The 15,837-nt window shown below is 41.2% G+C and overlaps 2 protein-coding genes across 2 annotated transcripts; both read right to left on the reverse strand.

Annotated features, from left to right (window-relative positions):
* Window positions 1-1,309: 1,309 nt before the first annotated feature.
* On the reverse strand, window positions 1,310-6,007 carry LOC146707473 (cytochrome P450 3A40-like). Its single transcript, XM_085458838.1, has 13 exons — window positions 5,725-6,007; window positions 5,550-5,643; window positions 5,018-5,070; window positions 4,760-4,859; window positions 4,553-4,666; window positions 3,332-3,420; window positions 3,071-3,219; window positions 2,708-2,835; window positions 2,555-2,621; window positions 2,312-2,472; window positions 1,873-2,099; window positions 1,595-1,757; window positions 1,310-1,516 (listed from the first exon to the last, which is right to left on the reverse strand). The coding sequence occupies exons 1-13, from the start codon at window positions 5,793-5,795 to the stop codon at window positions 1,439-1,441; spliced, it is 1,494 nt and encodes a 497-aa protein (XP_085314964.1). The 5' UTR covers window positions 5,796-6,007; the 3' UTR covers window positions 1,310-1,438.
* A 5,498-nt stretch (window positions 6,008-11,505) lies between these two features.
* On the reverse strand, window positions 11,506-15,357 carry gpank1 (G patch domain and ankyrin repeats 1). The gene is made up of 4 exons (XM_085458841.1): window positions 13,637-15,357; window positions 13,414-13,555; window positions 12,692-12,767; window positions 11,506-12,021 (listed from the first exon to the last, which is right to left on the reverse strand). Exons 1-4 carry the CDS (start codon window positions 14,015-14,017, stop codon window positions 11,580-11,582), a joined length of 1,041 nt encoding a protein of 346 aa, XP_085314967.1. The 5' UTR covers window positions 14,018-15,357; the 3' UTR covers window positions 11,506-11,579.
* Window positions 15,358-15,837: the final 480 nt, after the last annotated feature.

Raw genomic sequence — 15,837 nt, forward strand, 5'->3', positions numbered from 1 at the left:
CAAGCTTTCCAGCCCAAAGCTTTTGACACAACTCAAACAGATGACCAGAAGACACAAAGACACTTTTCCAGTGAATGAACACCCTTTTCTATTTAAATTCAAAAACTCAGGTATCTGAGCCAAAAGCCAAAATGACTGTAACGTGATTACATGTAGACATGATCCACGAAATGAAGCTTATGCGTAAATTCAATAAGGAAGCTCTGTAATCAGCCATCTGGCTGTTTCCTGGGTGTTAGTCTGCTTTTCTGTTCTCTGCAGCTCTGTGACTTTCCCACGCTGTCAATCTCAGTAGCGTTATCATTACTCTGGTCCAATTCTGTCATGATGGGTGCTTGGAGTCCAATTGGCAAATACATTAATTCCCTAATCTCCATAAATCATGTTCAAATCCTCCAAGTTGATCTCTCCTTATTGAGCTGCAACAAAAAAGTGGTGGCGCTCCGAGAGGATATGAAAACAAAACACCCGAGAAGTGATGTGACGTTTGTAATCAGCTCTTTGGAGAATTAAAGGTTATAATGTAACATAATACTGTAAAGCTTTGTGGTCTAATCATGGTGTATTTTAGTTACCGGCCCCGGCTCGGACAATCTTGGTCGTTGTGTCCTTGGGCAAGACACTTCACCCGTTGCCTACTGGCTGGTGGTGGTCAGTGTTCGGCAGCCTCGCCTCTGTCAGTGCGCCCCAGGGCGGCTGTGGCTACAATGTAGCTTGCCATCACCAGTGTGTGAATGCGTGTGTGAATGGGTGGATGACTGGATGTGTAAAGTGCTTTGGGGTCCTTAGGGACTAGTAAAGCGCTATATAAATACAGGCCATTTACCAGAGAAATATGATTGTGCCCTTTTCAGATTTTATAGATTTCAGCTATTTCCAGGATCCCGTAACCTCTTATCTTGTTCATATACGACTTTGCATTTCCTCCTCTCACCCCAAACTGATCTAGCTAATGGCAGCCCTCCATGAGCTTGGAGGTTTCCACTTGTTAAAACGAAGTTTTTCTGTCCCACTGTCACCAAGTGCTTGCTTGTCTGATTATTGGGATTTTCCCCTGATTGTTGTTGTAATTTGGTGATATATAACTAAAACTGAATTGAATTGAAGTGAATTGAATTGATACATGCTTTAGACAAAAATAGAAATTGTTGATTATTCTTTACAATACGTTGTCATAAACTCTTTGCCCATACTAAACAATGACCGTCCACAAGGGCCAAATGCCTGACTGCTACGTTTTTGTCTTTACTGGATCTATGTTAACGCTTTAAAGCCTAAACCATGAAATAATTGCCAGAAAATTCAAAAAAGAAATTAAATAGAGTGTTTAGTGCACCTGCAGACAAAATAAGGTAGTACAAAAACTGACATGGTGTTTATGTACACAAGAAACATCAAGATTAAAATGAAGAAAAGTCCTCTTCTTAGACGAGGAGGGTTAAGAACGTGGCACCAGCTTCAGTTTGATTGGTCGTTTTGGTTGTAGCAGACCCTGGATGTCCAGTTCAATGGGGATCTGCAGAGAAGTGGCATGTAGAATAAATAACAATAACACACAAAACTAACAGTCAGAGAAGATGATCTGGGCTCTCACCTCAGTCTCCTTACACACAGAGAAGCTGTACCTCTGGAGGATCTCCACTATTGCAAGTTTCATCACAACCAGAGCAAATCGCATCCCAATGCAGTTCCTCGGGCCTGCTCCAAAAGGCATGTAGCTGTACGGATCAATTGTCTCCTTGTTTTCCTTGCTGAACCTGAAAACACACACACACACACACACACACACACACACACACACACACACACACACACACACTTATATCCCACAGAGCTTCATTCTGCTTTGTCACATCAGACACCTTTCCGTACCTCTCAGGTTTGAATTTCTCTGGTTCAGGCCAAATCTCGGGGTCCCGGTGCATCGGCCAGGTGGGTACCATGACAACCATACCTTTTGGAATCACAAAGCCATTTATCTCCACACTGGCCTTGGCCACACGCTCCAAACGTGAAGCAATGGGGAACAATCGGAGAGACTCATTGATGACACAGTCGAGATACTCCATCTGCATTAGTTCCTGGTACTGGATGGGAGCCTGAACACAAGCACATAAACATGACTGATGATAGAGACATAGTAAGAAGCTGAACCCTGTGCTGATTTTATATATGAGTACAATATATAAAATAATATAATCACCATAACACAATATTATTATAACACATTATATCTACTGTATGATTTACTTTAGTTTAGTTATGCTAGAAAGAAATATATTGTCTTATATTAAGAATTCTGTGTTGTTACCTTGTTAGGGAAGGTTGCATCCACCTCCTCCTGCAGCTTTTTCATCACCTGAGGGTTTGTTGCCAAATTGTAAGACAAGAAAGTGAGAGAGCTGCTGGTCGTTTCGTAGCCAGCAAAGAGGAAAGTCATCGCTTGGGAAAGGATCTCATGATCTGTCAGACCTGAGGAGGTAGGAGGGATATACACGTTAGAACAGCTTTAAGCTGGTTTTTCCATGTGTGGAGACGTGTGTCCGTGTATCACCTTTATCCTGTTTGGAATCATTATTTTGCTGAGAGTCGATCATTAGCTGGAGGAAGTCCACTCGAGTCTGGAAGTCAACAAACACAGTCTGAGAACAGCTGTGATTTTATGTCAGAACAGGTTATTGGTACAAACACGAACTCACAGCTGTACCTTTTGTTTGCTGGTCTCTCGATCAATCTTGATCTTCTGTAGTGCAGCGTAAAAGAAGTCTGTCACAGATGCAGGGAAAAAGGAAAACTCCAATTTTTCCAATATGGGACCCATGAAAGGAAAGAAGGCTGAAATTAAACAAACAAGAGGACATTTATTAATGGAAGATGAAGGACAGCAGCTGCATTGATGGACATGTTGTAGTGGTGCCCAGTTTGATCCCAGGAGGAGACACAAATCCTTTAGACTGCACCAGGAAAAAATCTGCCAAAACAAACACGCAGAGCTACAAGCCAAGGTAAACACTTGTTGAATAACGGGAGCAGTCAAAAGGAGCTTCATGTATCAAAATGAATATTTTACCAATAGTGAGGACGATGGGGCTGAAAAGGTCAAATTTCAGCATCTTTTTGATGTTCGTGACAAAAGGATCTGAGGGGTTGTTGAGAGAGTCGATGTCCACACTGAAGGCGGTGCTGGTTACCACATCCATACTGTAGGGTCCGAAAAACCTGCAAAACCACACAAACACATCAAACATGACCTTTATTAGTGCAGACTTAGAAGAGATGAATCTGCGTTTTTTCTGATGTATTTAAATGAAAACAGTATGAGAGTTCTCACTCTTTCATCTCTAGAGGTTCATCTTTATCTGCTTTCTTTTTCATGCTGCTGATCAGGACAGCTGAATGCTGCTTCATGATGTCAAACATCTGAGGCACAAACAGACAAAAAACAACAACGTCAAAAATGTTGAAACCGGATGCAATTACAACAGCACAGAGTATATATTGGGACTTCCAGGTTATACTCGGCACAGATGTTTCTGTATACTATGCAGACTTGGTTATGGCGTTCCATGAATGCCCTGCCTGCTAGCATCTTGCACCCTGCCATCATGAGCTGGACTGTCTGAGGGGCATCTTTACACAGCCTGCACCTGGGGCCTTGTCTGATGTGATAGACCCCAGCCTCTATGGATCTTGTGCTCAGAGCTTGTTCCTCTGCTGCCATGATTAGTGCCTCTGTGCTGTCTTTCAGTCCAGCTTTGTCCAGCCACTGGTAGGACTTCTATCTGCCGATGGTACATACCATGCAGGAGCCTGTCCTTCCATGATGGTTCCTCGTCTTACTCCTCTTTCCCAGGTTTCTGCTCCCTGAGGTATTCACTGATGCTTCAGTAGGGGCCATCTTCCTGATGTATTCATGGCTGTTCATTGTCTCATCCTGGACTGCCTCCTTCCTTCTGCTTAGCGTACAGCCTCAGGTTGCCCGACTTGGGGTGAGTCATAGGCCTTCTTGTAATCAATCCAGGCAGTGCACAGGTTGGTCAGCCTAGTTTTGCATGATTCTTGATGAAGAAGGTGCCTAAGAAGCACAACAAGCTGCCCATACCTGAGGCCTTGCAAACTGCCAATTAAAGACTCATAGCCTTGGCTAGTGCCTTGAAGAGGTATACCAGAGATAGAAGGCAGGAGAATAAATCAGCTGTAATCCACTGAGCCATTCAAGGTGTTCTCTCAGTGGCAAGGGAACAATATGAGAACAGCCCCACCAAGGCTGGGGATGGAGCAATACTGGAAGAGCATAAAGTACTTTCAATCTACAGAGATCTACAGAGATATGCAGACTATACAGTATATTTATGTTACTTAATTTTTATCCACCACACGAGGGAGTATTATTGCCAGCATTATGTTATGCTTGGATAATGACAATAAAGAAACTTGAATCTTGATGCTATGTTTACCTTTTTAAGTGAATGCTTTTTGCTTCTTTTGTTTTTCAGCATGCAAAAAAAAAAAAAAAAAGCCAGAGGAGGCAGAGAGTGGGAGAGGGATGTACCTCTTTCAATCTCCCAGAGGTGAAGGAGGGAGAAAGGACGCTGCGGATCCTCCTCCACTGATCATCCTCTGCAACTGTCACAGCATCGTACAGCGGCCCATTCAGACGGAAATTCTGTAATAACATTCAAAGCAGCTGGTGATGAGGACAGAAGGTCAGATTTTTTTTAAAAAGAGACTGATTGAGTCGTATAATGTCCTTACTAACCCTGCGGTTTGTGAAGAAAGAGTAACACTCCTTTATCAGGATAGTTTTTATCATAGCAGGATCAGTGATACACAACACGGGCTGACGGCCATCAAAAATGCTGCGTACCACGACAGTAGAAGAAACAAGAAATAAAACAACTGAACATGCGAACAAGTGAAAGTAATACATTTTTCACTTTCACTTTCACACAGGTCTGCATGATTATTATTTACATCCATAGAAAAGCAGTCATGTACTGTAGACAACATAACTTACCCCCACATTTTCCCATATTTCTTATGACACTCTTCATCAAAGTTAAAAAATCCCTGGAAATAAGAACGAGATATACGGATGATTAATGAAACTTACCAAAAACACAGGTCACGTTTAACAAAGTAGAGACATTACAGGCATAACTGCATCAGTGACGTTAACTTCTAATGATACTGAAGTAACGTTGTGAGGTTTTCTACTTCCTGAGTTAACTAGTTAATCCAGATGTCTCAGTGGCTTTAATCAAAAGTCCGTCACAAGCTACTCAGATATTATTGCTTAAGAGTGCTTGTTGTTGTGTACAGCAGCCAGTTTGCATGTTTCATGCCATACAAATGTGTTTTACAACAGGTGCCTAACATTTAGAGGGGTCAGGGTGAAAGGGTCTTTCATAACCTGAAAATAACTGTACAAAACAACAGCTAAATAAAAAAAACTACACTATTCAAATATGATTGTAGTTGAAAAACCAATGAGCTATTGGAAGACATTGTCCTCGGTGTATACAGTGTAGGCTGGTATCGTAACCCACCTTTCTATATGCCAACATGGTGCCAAAAAATGGGATAGGTGAGGGCCCAGGGACGCCTAATCTCTTAAATGTCCCATATGTCCAGCAGGAATACCTGGAACAGGTGTAAGAGATTTAAAAAAGCAGCACAAATGGTACAAATACCTGAACACATCCAGTAATCTTTAAAACTTACACAAACAGCAGCGTGACGAGGGCAGCCAGCAGGGTCCATGTCTCTGCGGACAAGAAGAAGAAGTACCCCATGTCTGCAACGTTCCTCTCTTCTCTCAGCGATTACACAAACCTATGTGACGAGAGGCTTTTGTCTCCTGCTGCACATACATGTTCTGTGAGTAAGGAAGGGGCGTTGGAGCCGATCCAATGGCAGGAGGAAGCATAAACAGAGACAGAGCTCGAGGAGCATTTACTGTGTATCAGTTAGTTTGATTAGCTCTGCCATGTGTAGTACTGCGGTCTTCATCATTTGTTATTGTACAGCTTGGATTAAAAAAGAAAGAAACCAGCTTGGATTAGCATATAGGTTTTTCTTCTCCTACACAAGAACTGAATGTTTTTCACATCGTAGTTTCTTCAATAAGTGTATGATTCAAACACCAAACATCAAGTCATTCAGCACGCTATCAGTCAGACTGTTTTATGTATACATGCTTAATTCCATACTGTGCTCACAGAAAAGCATGTCCAGACGTGCTCGGTGCTTTCTGTTGGTGGCAGAAAATGCTTTCACTGCTTCTTCCCAGTATGTGCTCACAGCACAGAAAGAGAAAAGAGGCTGAAGAGTTTTGTTATTCTTATTCGTACCAAGGGTAGGTGCACAGTTTTGCTAAACCAGTGACAAAGATACTTCTGAGCCCCTGAAACAAGAGCCATGAAGTGGTTACAGGAAGAGGGTGACAGATGAAGCAATTTTAAACAAGAAGCACTCCCAGAGCGCAAACCTCCACCAAGGCAGCTCACTCTCTAGACAGTATTTACTTTTCAAGGACAGTACTTTATTGTCTGTATATTCATTTTGTCTCATTTGTTCTTTTTAAAAGCACTTTAAGAAGTTTTTTTTTGTGTAGTTTAATAGCAGATATGGCAAGGATGATAGATGTTTAGTTTGATTACACAAACATCATGTAGGTTGGACGAATAACAGCTATTGATTTGGTAATAACTTTATATGAATAGCTTAAGCTTTTTATATAGCTTGTTATATAATATTATACTTCAGTGTATTTCTAACTAGGAAGCTCTTTCAATACTTTCTTTAAAGGCATATGTTGGACATTTTAGAGTCATCTTGAAATAAAGGCAAATGTAAATGTAAAAGTGAGGTCAGATATTATATATTTGGATGCGAACTATAATGTGATATTTACAATCCCAATGTACCAGGATCACTTTCTAAAAGTTGCCAATACAAAGACAGGCAGAACAATTTTAAGCAGTTTTAAAGATTAAAAAAATATTTTATGAAAGTTTGACCTTTTGACCTTAAAGAAGAGGTCAGAGGTCCAAATGTGATATTTAGAATCCTCATATACTATTCCCTGTATACACCTATGATAGGTTTGTAGCTTGAACCCATCCGCTGGAACGTTAAAGGCAATATAATTACACTGCAAAGCAAGACACAAGTAGGCAAGCTTCTTCATGTTTCTCGTGCACGGGAGAGAACCGGACAGGCACCGTTCCTTCGCTTGACCCCAGTTGCTCTCGTCCGTTCTCCCGTACCACTGTTCTTTTATTGAGGTTACATGAATATGCATAAGTGCATTAACATATGACGTCTACATACACACAAAGAGTACCTTGCCTGTGTGTGTGTGTGTGTGTGTGTGTGTGTGTGTGTGTGTATGTGTGTGTGGCCTGCTGATCAAAGGGTCAAACATCCTTGGTCAGGAAGAGGGTAGCCTCCCCCTCCCCCTAGATGGTTCATCCTAGATAACACGGTGAGGAAGTCCTGCAGTTCATCTAAACAAAGAGCACTTAGACTAGAACAGACGCAACTACGTTAATCCTACCATAAAACAATAAGACACGGTATGACCTCTCATGCTCCCAGAGTGCTGTCTAATACACACAAAGTTTGCAGACTATCAAGGATCAAAACCTCTACCAATCTACAACTAATTACAAAACTCTAAGCATATATAAGTAAATATTTCTAAGCATAAATGACAATCAACAATACAAATCTAACAACCTATATGTTGCCAATACAAACAACTGCAGTAAGAAACATAGTTTTAAATAGTTCTATATAGCATTATTATCACTTTGATGAACACTGTACTGCCTGTGTAGCTTTATTAGGTTTTATACAGTAAAGTGATATTGTGATCGAATATGCTAAATTGCACTGCATTACATCAAAAGATTTGGTTTTATATTGAAGACGATCATAACTTGTCCATTTAAAACAAAGTCTAAATCCCAAACTAGAGCCTTATGAATAAAATGGCTGAAATTTCTGAACATTTAACACAATATGCCTGTGAAAGTCCTTGAATTAAAGTACCTTGATTGTTTGATTTAACGTCAGCTATGATAGTGTACGGAGGCAAAATTAACAAATTACCCCCCCCAACCCACTAGTGTTAAAAAAAATGCACCAAATTGGATATTATCTGAAAACCAATGCTTGGAATAACAAATCAAATCAAACGCAGTACCCAATGATGGTGTAACGTACAGGCTCTTTCATTTTCACCCCTTATAAATAGAACATGCTTGCGTGAGCCTACATGTTGTGTAACAGGCGGTTTAAGATGAATTGTACTGAAAGAGTGCTTCCTTCCTTAATTAAAATCATGAAAACATGTAGTAGGCAAGTCCAGATCAATGCAATAATTGCTGGTTCAACTGTGGAGCCTTGCAGAGCGTTGCTGACACGCTAACACAGATAAGTGCAAACATGTGACTCCACGTTCGCATGAAGACAGGTGTAAAGGTGAACCAGGTGAAAAGGTACCTGGAGCTCCAACAGAGGGAAAGGTTACTGTTGGGGATGAGCAGTAATCAGTGTTTTTCCTGATGTTTGTAAAGTCTGCTCTGTCCTGTGTATTTTTTGCTGAATGTAAATAAAACGTTATCGTGTAACCCTTTCACACAGTCTTTATAGCTCAGACATTTTCAGTAACACAGTGTAAACACACTCCTTGTGAACATGAAGGAAACCCTTTTGCCACACATTCGGTCGTTGCGCAAACAGCTGGCAGAGTCACAGCTGATGCCATAAATGGACAGCATGAGCGCCGATCCTGAGTCAAGGTCAGAGTGTTAAGCTCTATTTAAAAATCACCTCTCAGACGCACCCAATGACTTTAATACACAACTCTTCATCATATTTTATGTTTCAGAGTTCACAGTCTCTGGCTTGGAACTGAGTCACTTTGGCTCTTTTCATCTTTCCATATCCCAGACTTTAAAATATAATTTAAAAAATGTACATTTCAAAGTCTTTCTATGACTAGAGGCCAGCTATTTGATCCAGCTCACCAACAAGTTGTGATCAGTTGACAGTTCTGCTCCTCTCTTCACAAGAGTGTCCAAGATATACGGCGATTACACGATTCAATTACAAAATCAGAGATTAGGCTACCTGGTGTTAGGTCCACTTATGGACACCTTTATGCTCAGACTTGGTGCTCATTATGGACCAACTGTGGTTAGCACTGAAGTTCAGGAACAGAACCTCACTTGGGTTCAGACTGGGCTGTTCCTCCCAATCAAACCATTCAAGTTTCACTGTCATTCCAAAAAAGAGATGGTTTTGTATCCAGCAATGGAGTCACTGCCCAGGGCACGTTCCAGCTTGAGTTCAACCCTGTTCAGAACTCAAGCTGACAATTGAACCAGGGCCCACAATACCTGGTTTCTCCTAACCTCATACACTAGCTCAGGTTAGTGAGTTAAGTGACCCTTTGTCCCTGAAGCCAGTTTGGGAAACCTGTGATCTGACTGCTGCACATTCTACATTGCATCAAACAGCCCCTCCTCTTGATGGTTGGCCCACAGGAAAGCAGGTCCATTCAGTGGTTCCAGGCTGGGCCTCTCCTGGTGCCACGGGCTAAGGCCCAGCCAATTCTTCTCTTTTATTGGATAGTGTAGCAGTGAGGAAACTGGAGAGAAAGAGCGAGGAAAGGCATGCAGCAAAGGGCCACAGGTCAGACTCAAACTGCGCTGCTGCACTCCAGCCATGTGGTTACCTGTTCACCCACTGAGTTAAGTGGCACCCAGGCCGCTCAGAGCGCAGTTTGTGAGGATTACCCTTTGTGCGTGAGTTGATATCCCAGTGTTGGTGTTGTTTCTACATCATCATAATAATGTTGGTCCAAGATCAGCATAGCAACTGACCAGTGAAGTTGAAGCTGGTTGGACGGCCTGAGGATGTCATGTCTCCTTTTTTGCAGATATGATTTTTTTGCCTTCATCAAGAGATGACTTCCAGCTTGCACTTGGGAGGTTTGCAGCTTAGTGTGAAGAAGAAGTAATGAGATGTAGCATCTCCAAGTCTGAAGCCATTGTTGTAACCCAGAAAAGGGTGGTGTGCCCACTCTGGGCTTGGTATTAGTTGCTGCCCCAAGTGAAGGAGTTAAATAATCAGAGTCCTGTTTATGAGTGAGGGGAGATGCTGACAGGTAAAGACAAACTGGTGCCATGTCAGGAGTAATGCAGACAGCATACTCAGCTGTTTTTAGGAAGACAGAGCAGAGCGTGAAAGCAAAGCTGTTGATTAGTGGTCAGTCTACATTCCTCACCTATAAACTGTGAATAACAACCAAAATAATTAAGTGCAAAGAGCTTAATACCAAGGGTGTATGGGCTGGTCTTCACAGACAGGGTGAGGAGCTTTGTCATTCAGAGGGACTCAAGAGTAAAGCCAACACTCCTTGAAATAAGCCTGTTAGGGTGGTTCAGGCATCAAACTAGGAAAGACGTCCAAAACTGGGTGTTTTGGACAGGTCTTACCAGAAGAGCCCTGAGGCAGATGTAAGGCATGCTGGACAGATTACATCTCTCTTCTTGAAGAGCTGCAGGTGGTGGATGGAAAGAGAGATTGCTGAGGTTGTACTGCAGTGCCTGTGTGTGGTATACTCTGTAGCTATAAGATGTGGCACACATATTACTCTACATTACAAAATAAAGCTTTTGCCTACATTATCTTCCAACAAATCTACAAGAACAAATCAATATTGCTACAGAATATTTTAAAAAGTGGATTACACCACTCTGAGTAGATTTTAAGGGTACATTAATTTTTAGCCCATTAATTTGAAACAGGACATCCCTGAGCCCACGTGTTGTGTAACAGGCAGTTTAAAGTGACTTAAAATGTCCTTTCTTGTCATTATAAAGCCCTGAAAACAAAAGAAAAGAGCCCAGACTGAAGCAGTAAAAACCAGTTTAACAGAACCTGACACAGGTAAGCACAAGTGTGTGACTCAACATTCACATGATTGCAGGTGTAAAGGTGAACCAGGTGAAAAGGCACCCGGAGCTCCAACAGAGGGAAAGGTTACTCTCGGTCTGTGTATTTGCTTAAAAGGATTTAACAGTGAAGAAAAAACTAGATGATTTTTCTTCGTAGAATCAACTTTAACATCTAAAAGAAACTCTTTTCTTCTTTAATCTTTAATATAAAAATGTCTGCACTGCTTTATGACACTAAAGAATTTGTCCATCCCTGAGCAATAATCAGTGTTCTTCATGATAAGATCGGTCTTGCTGTTTTTTCTTTTTGCTGAATGCAAATAAAACATTATAATGTAAGCCTTTAACACCTTTGTGGCTCAGACGCATTCAGTTACAGTGTAATTGAAATCCTCGTGAACATGAATGAAAACCTTTTGCCACACATTCAATCACTGAGCAAACAGCAGCTGACGCCGTACACAGACAGCACGAGCTCTGATCCAGAGCGTTAAGCTTCATTTAAAGTCGCTTCACAGACAAACCCATCAAACTCTGTCAAAGCTTTAATAAAAAACTCAGCGTCATGTTTTATGTGTTTCAGATGCAGATGTGAATGAGCCAGTATCAAAGATAAAAAGAGGCACGGAAGTCTCTTTCCCAGTTCCTGTCTTTTTGCTCTTTTTTCCTACTTTCTTCCTTCCTCTGTCCTTTCATTCCAATCCTCACTTTGTCCTTAGATGGTGGTTTCACAGCTTCACAGTCTCTGGCTTGGAAGTGAGTCACTTTGGCTCTTTTCATCTGTCCGTATCCCAGACCCTTCTGGTCTCTCTTCAGCACAGTAGGCACTGGCTGTTTGGGCCCCTCTCCCTGTGGCCCCAGTCCTGTTCCTGGTTTCCAGCCACAACGAACCATCATCTTGAAGCTGTTGCTGGAGGGGGGGAGGCAGTAGTAAGGCGTCGGTGGAGGGCGTCGCAGATTGAACTGATGCAGGGTGGAGGAGAGATGTGACAGCAGGCTGCTGCTGTGCTCGCTACGACACACGTCGCACCACTGAGGCTGGAGGGAACTGAGGATAGATGAAAAAAAGACAACATGAGCCCGAAAAGAAACATGAAAGAGCCACAAACTGACTTCTTCTCCAAGTGTGTGTAAACAACAGCAGAGATTTTACCTGCTGTAATCTTATCTCACTCGCGTTTGTGCTCATTCGAAATCTGACCTCACAATGTGATCCTGATGTTGGTGAATGTTGGCAAATATCACTGCTATATTATTCAGCATTATTTGATTTTTTTTTATGGTAATTCACTGATTTGATTCCATGATCTCTGTGGTTAAAGTCCACCAATAAGCGCTAATCCTTCTCCTGACTGTAAAATGTCAAAAGTAGAAATTATGTAGTAATTTCTGCTTCACCATCACCAGAGCTCAAGCTTTTTAATACGAGATTTAAACCCAGACACGATCAACGATCCAAAAGGCACCAGGCAGCGTCTCTGTCGGATGGATTAAAACTCCTGTACCATTAAATGTTTCTCACCATAGATTTTGAATCAAGGATTTTTCATTGATCGCTTGGAAAAATTTGTGTCATTAGATTATCAATAAACAAACAAACATCATGTGTACCCTATTCCTCAGATATGAATGGTTTAGATAGATATTGTAAAGCCTGAATGATTTTACTGTGTGGTTATATTTAGATTAGAACTGTGTACCAATGAGAGTGTGCACACCTGCTATCAGACGGTGTGTCTCTCTTTGGTCTTCTCCCGTAGCTCAACAGCTCCTCCAACACGTCATTGTGACCAGCTGTGAAAAGAAATGAATGAGTTCAGTTCAAGGTCTTTATAGTCATCTTAAAACTTGGAGCCATGAAACTGAAAAAGACATAAAAACTCACTAAACCAACATTATGTTATTGCAAAACTAACTATGTTTTAATCTTTGTTAGTATAGTCATGTTTGACTACACTACAAGCTTTTATGGTCATCTTTATTCAGACTACAGTGGTGCATTTATGTTGCAAAACTGTCCTGAATTTTTTTAATTTCCACATTATATTGCCTTATAATAACAATAATAATAACAATAATAATAATAATAAATAAAAAGATTAAAACAGTAAAAGTAATGAAAATTAAACAAACAATTTCAAACAATAAGAAGTAAAAGTGAAACAGCTGAACCCACTGTGAATGAAAACGGACCTGAATTCAAAGAAAAACATCAAAATGAAATAGGAACAAATACTGAATAGAAAATCCAAAACTACAACAACACTGGCTCAGCTTCACTGCACACACAAACAGATATCGACCACTAATGATCAGATCTGAGCAAACATCTCGGAGCTGAATAACCGTCAGCTGGCACGTCACTATTTTTCCTTTCCTTAGCAACCAGTTTTGACCTGGGAGATGACTTCAGGGTTTCAACCATGTTTGTTGGTTATACCTTCCAGTGCCAGGTCTTTGGCATCCCTCCCCTTTGTGTCAACCACTCCGACCCAGGCCGCTCCGTGCTGCAGCAGAAGTCTCACAGCAGATCTTTGCCCTGACCAGCTTGCACACATTACAGCTGTCCAGAAGAAAGTATCCTGCAAGGGTGGAAAAAACAATACACTCTTTAAGCAAAATGTATCATTTCCCCAAATGAAACAGAATCTTCATTATCATACCTGGTAGTTGATGTCGACCCCCTTTGAGAGGACCTCTTTGAGCCCAGGGATGTCTCCCTCATGGGCAAAGCGCAGTAGCCGCAGACCCAGCAGCTCCATGGTTCTTTCTGAGTGTCCAGTCTCTGATTGACTCCCTCCACTCTGGCCCCGCTGTGCTTCCACAGCTCTCACCCTCCTCATCGCTCTTCTCCTGGACTCTCTACTCTCCTGTCTAGTCTGACCTTTTGATCCATCTCCCCCTTTCTCATCTTTTGTTAAGCTTTCATAGAAACGCTTGGCCTCTTCCCCGCTGAGTCCGCTGCTTGTTTTTGAGCTGGACTGTTCCGCTTCAAAACTAAAAAGATCCTGCTCTCTGGCAGGAGTAAAGCCGAAAGCAGCCATAAGGAGTGACCGTAACTTCAGGTATCTCAGACAGGACGTTTTGTAGTTACGTGAAAGAAGCAGATCTTAAAGTCAGCGGTGTTTATATCTAACTGAGATATAAATGAGATGTTATCCAACATTGCAGTTTCCAAAAGACAGTTCACATGCTGGTACTGGATTTAGCCACATATTACATTTAACATTATACTTATAACAGGAAACTACCAGCCTCACAACGCTAGTTAGCATCAGTAGCTAAACATTAGACATACAATCGTTTCGGATTACCAACAAGATTCAGTCACCCCAAAGTCTCCTTAAAGCTCGTTTATGATGAAGATATAATATAACCTAGAGCCAAGTGTTAAACAGCCGATTACATTAAAGCTTCTCGAGTCGATTCGATAACAGGAAGCAGCTTCAAAATAATGTCCTTATTTCCGTGGAAAAACAAGTGTGAATAACAGTGAGTGCTGCCACCTACCGTCTACTCCTTTACACTGCACCCTTTGATATCTCTCAATAACTAAATATATAATTCATTAACTCAGACGTCACTGCCACCTATTAAGCCTGATGCTGCTTTCGTTTTTACTTTTTTCAGTTTATATTTTTTTCATCCTGCCTTAAAAAATTAAAAAGAATTACTGGCCTTTTATTTCACTAAAATAGTTTAACATGCTTAATGCATTCAACATACAAGTACCACATTAATACGTGAAAGTCCTTTTTTAATCTACATCAATAAAATTCGATCTATGCAACTACTGTTCACACTGTGAGAATTGCATGGTGAAAAAGGTAACTAACACCTGTGCTTCCCCCACGTGTGATGTGTGGAAATCTTCAGACGTGTATCCCTTCTAGGAGCATATCTCGGCAACTGTAGTGTAACATGTTATTTCATGTCAGGTGATTTACACTTTGCATTCAGAGGTTGTTTTGCAAACACATATAGACAGAGGTCTGATTAAAATCAATATATCATATTTTAGTCTCAGTGACTGTGTTTTGTTTTTTCCTTATGTTAACCTGGCTGTTTCCTGACTACTTCGGACAATTTTATTAACTCATTTCCTTTATGTCATCATAAATCTTCATTTGGTCTCGTCTTTCTTCCTTGCTTTCGTTTTATGCCAACAAATGCAAGCTGTATGTACTTCTTTACCTTCCACAAAAGATCAGCCCTCCACAAGAAACAAGAAAAACTCCCCAAAACAAAAACTTCATCCTATTAAATTAATTAAATATGGAAGATTTACTGCAAGAAATTAACCAAGAATTGGTACATGGCACATGTAACACACAGTTTTATTTTTTACTCCACAGAAATATACTGCCACACAGTCTGTTTTCAAGCTGCCTGAAATGTGGGTGATTTTCAAAAGCTATCAGGGCAGTCGGGCCTGCAGAAGCTTTGATGAAGAGGAGTCCTTTTTTTTGTAAAATAGCAGACCGGGCTGGGTAGAAGACCCCCTCCTTTGTTCTGTTTTCTGCTCGCGTACACACCTGAAAACAATAATATGCCTGTTGCCATCACTGCTCTTTACAACACGACAGCAGCAAAGTCTGACACAGTGCTGCTGCTTCATTCTCGTGAGCAGCATCAAAAACGAAGAGCACTCAGAGAGCACAACGCCCACCTGAAAGGCAACGTCTTTACTAAAACTCTATTTTATTCCATTTTATTGGTACGGCGCCACTGTGTGGTCATACTGAAAAAGTAAAAAGCGTGTTGTATAGCTCTCGCCATGTCCTTTCATATCATAGATTACTCGATATAGTTTTGATATAGCAAACCTGGGTACTCATGTTCCCCAACGCCTAGTATATTGTTG

The sequence above is a fragment of the Copadichromis virginalis genome, linkage group LG6 (assembly GCF_057382275.1).
Source record: "Copadichromis virginalis isolate Kocher_CV1m ecotype Utaka linkage group LG6, C_Virginalis_male_GT1.1, whole genome shotgun sequence".
Classification (NCBI taxonomy): Eukaryota; Metazoa; Chordata; class Actinopteri; order Cichliformes; family Cichlidae; genus Copadichromis; species Copadichromis virginalis.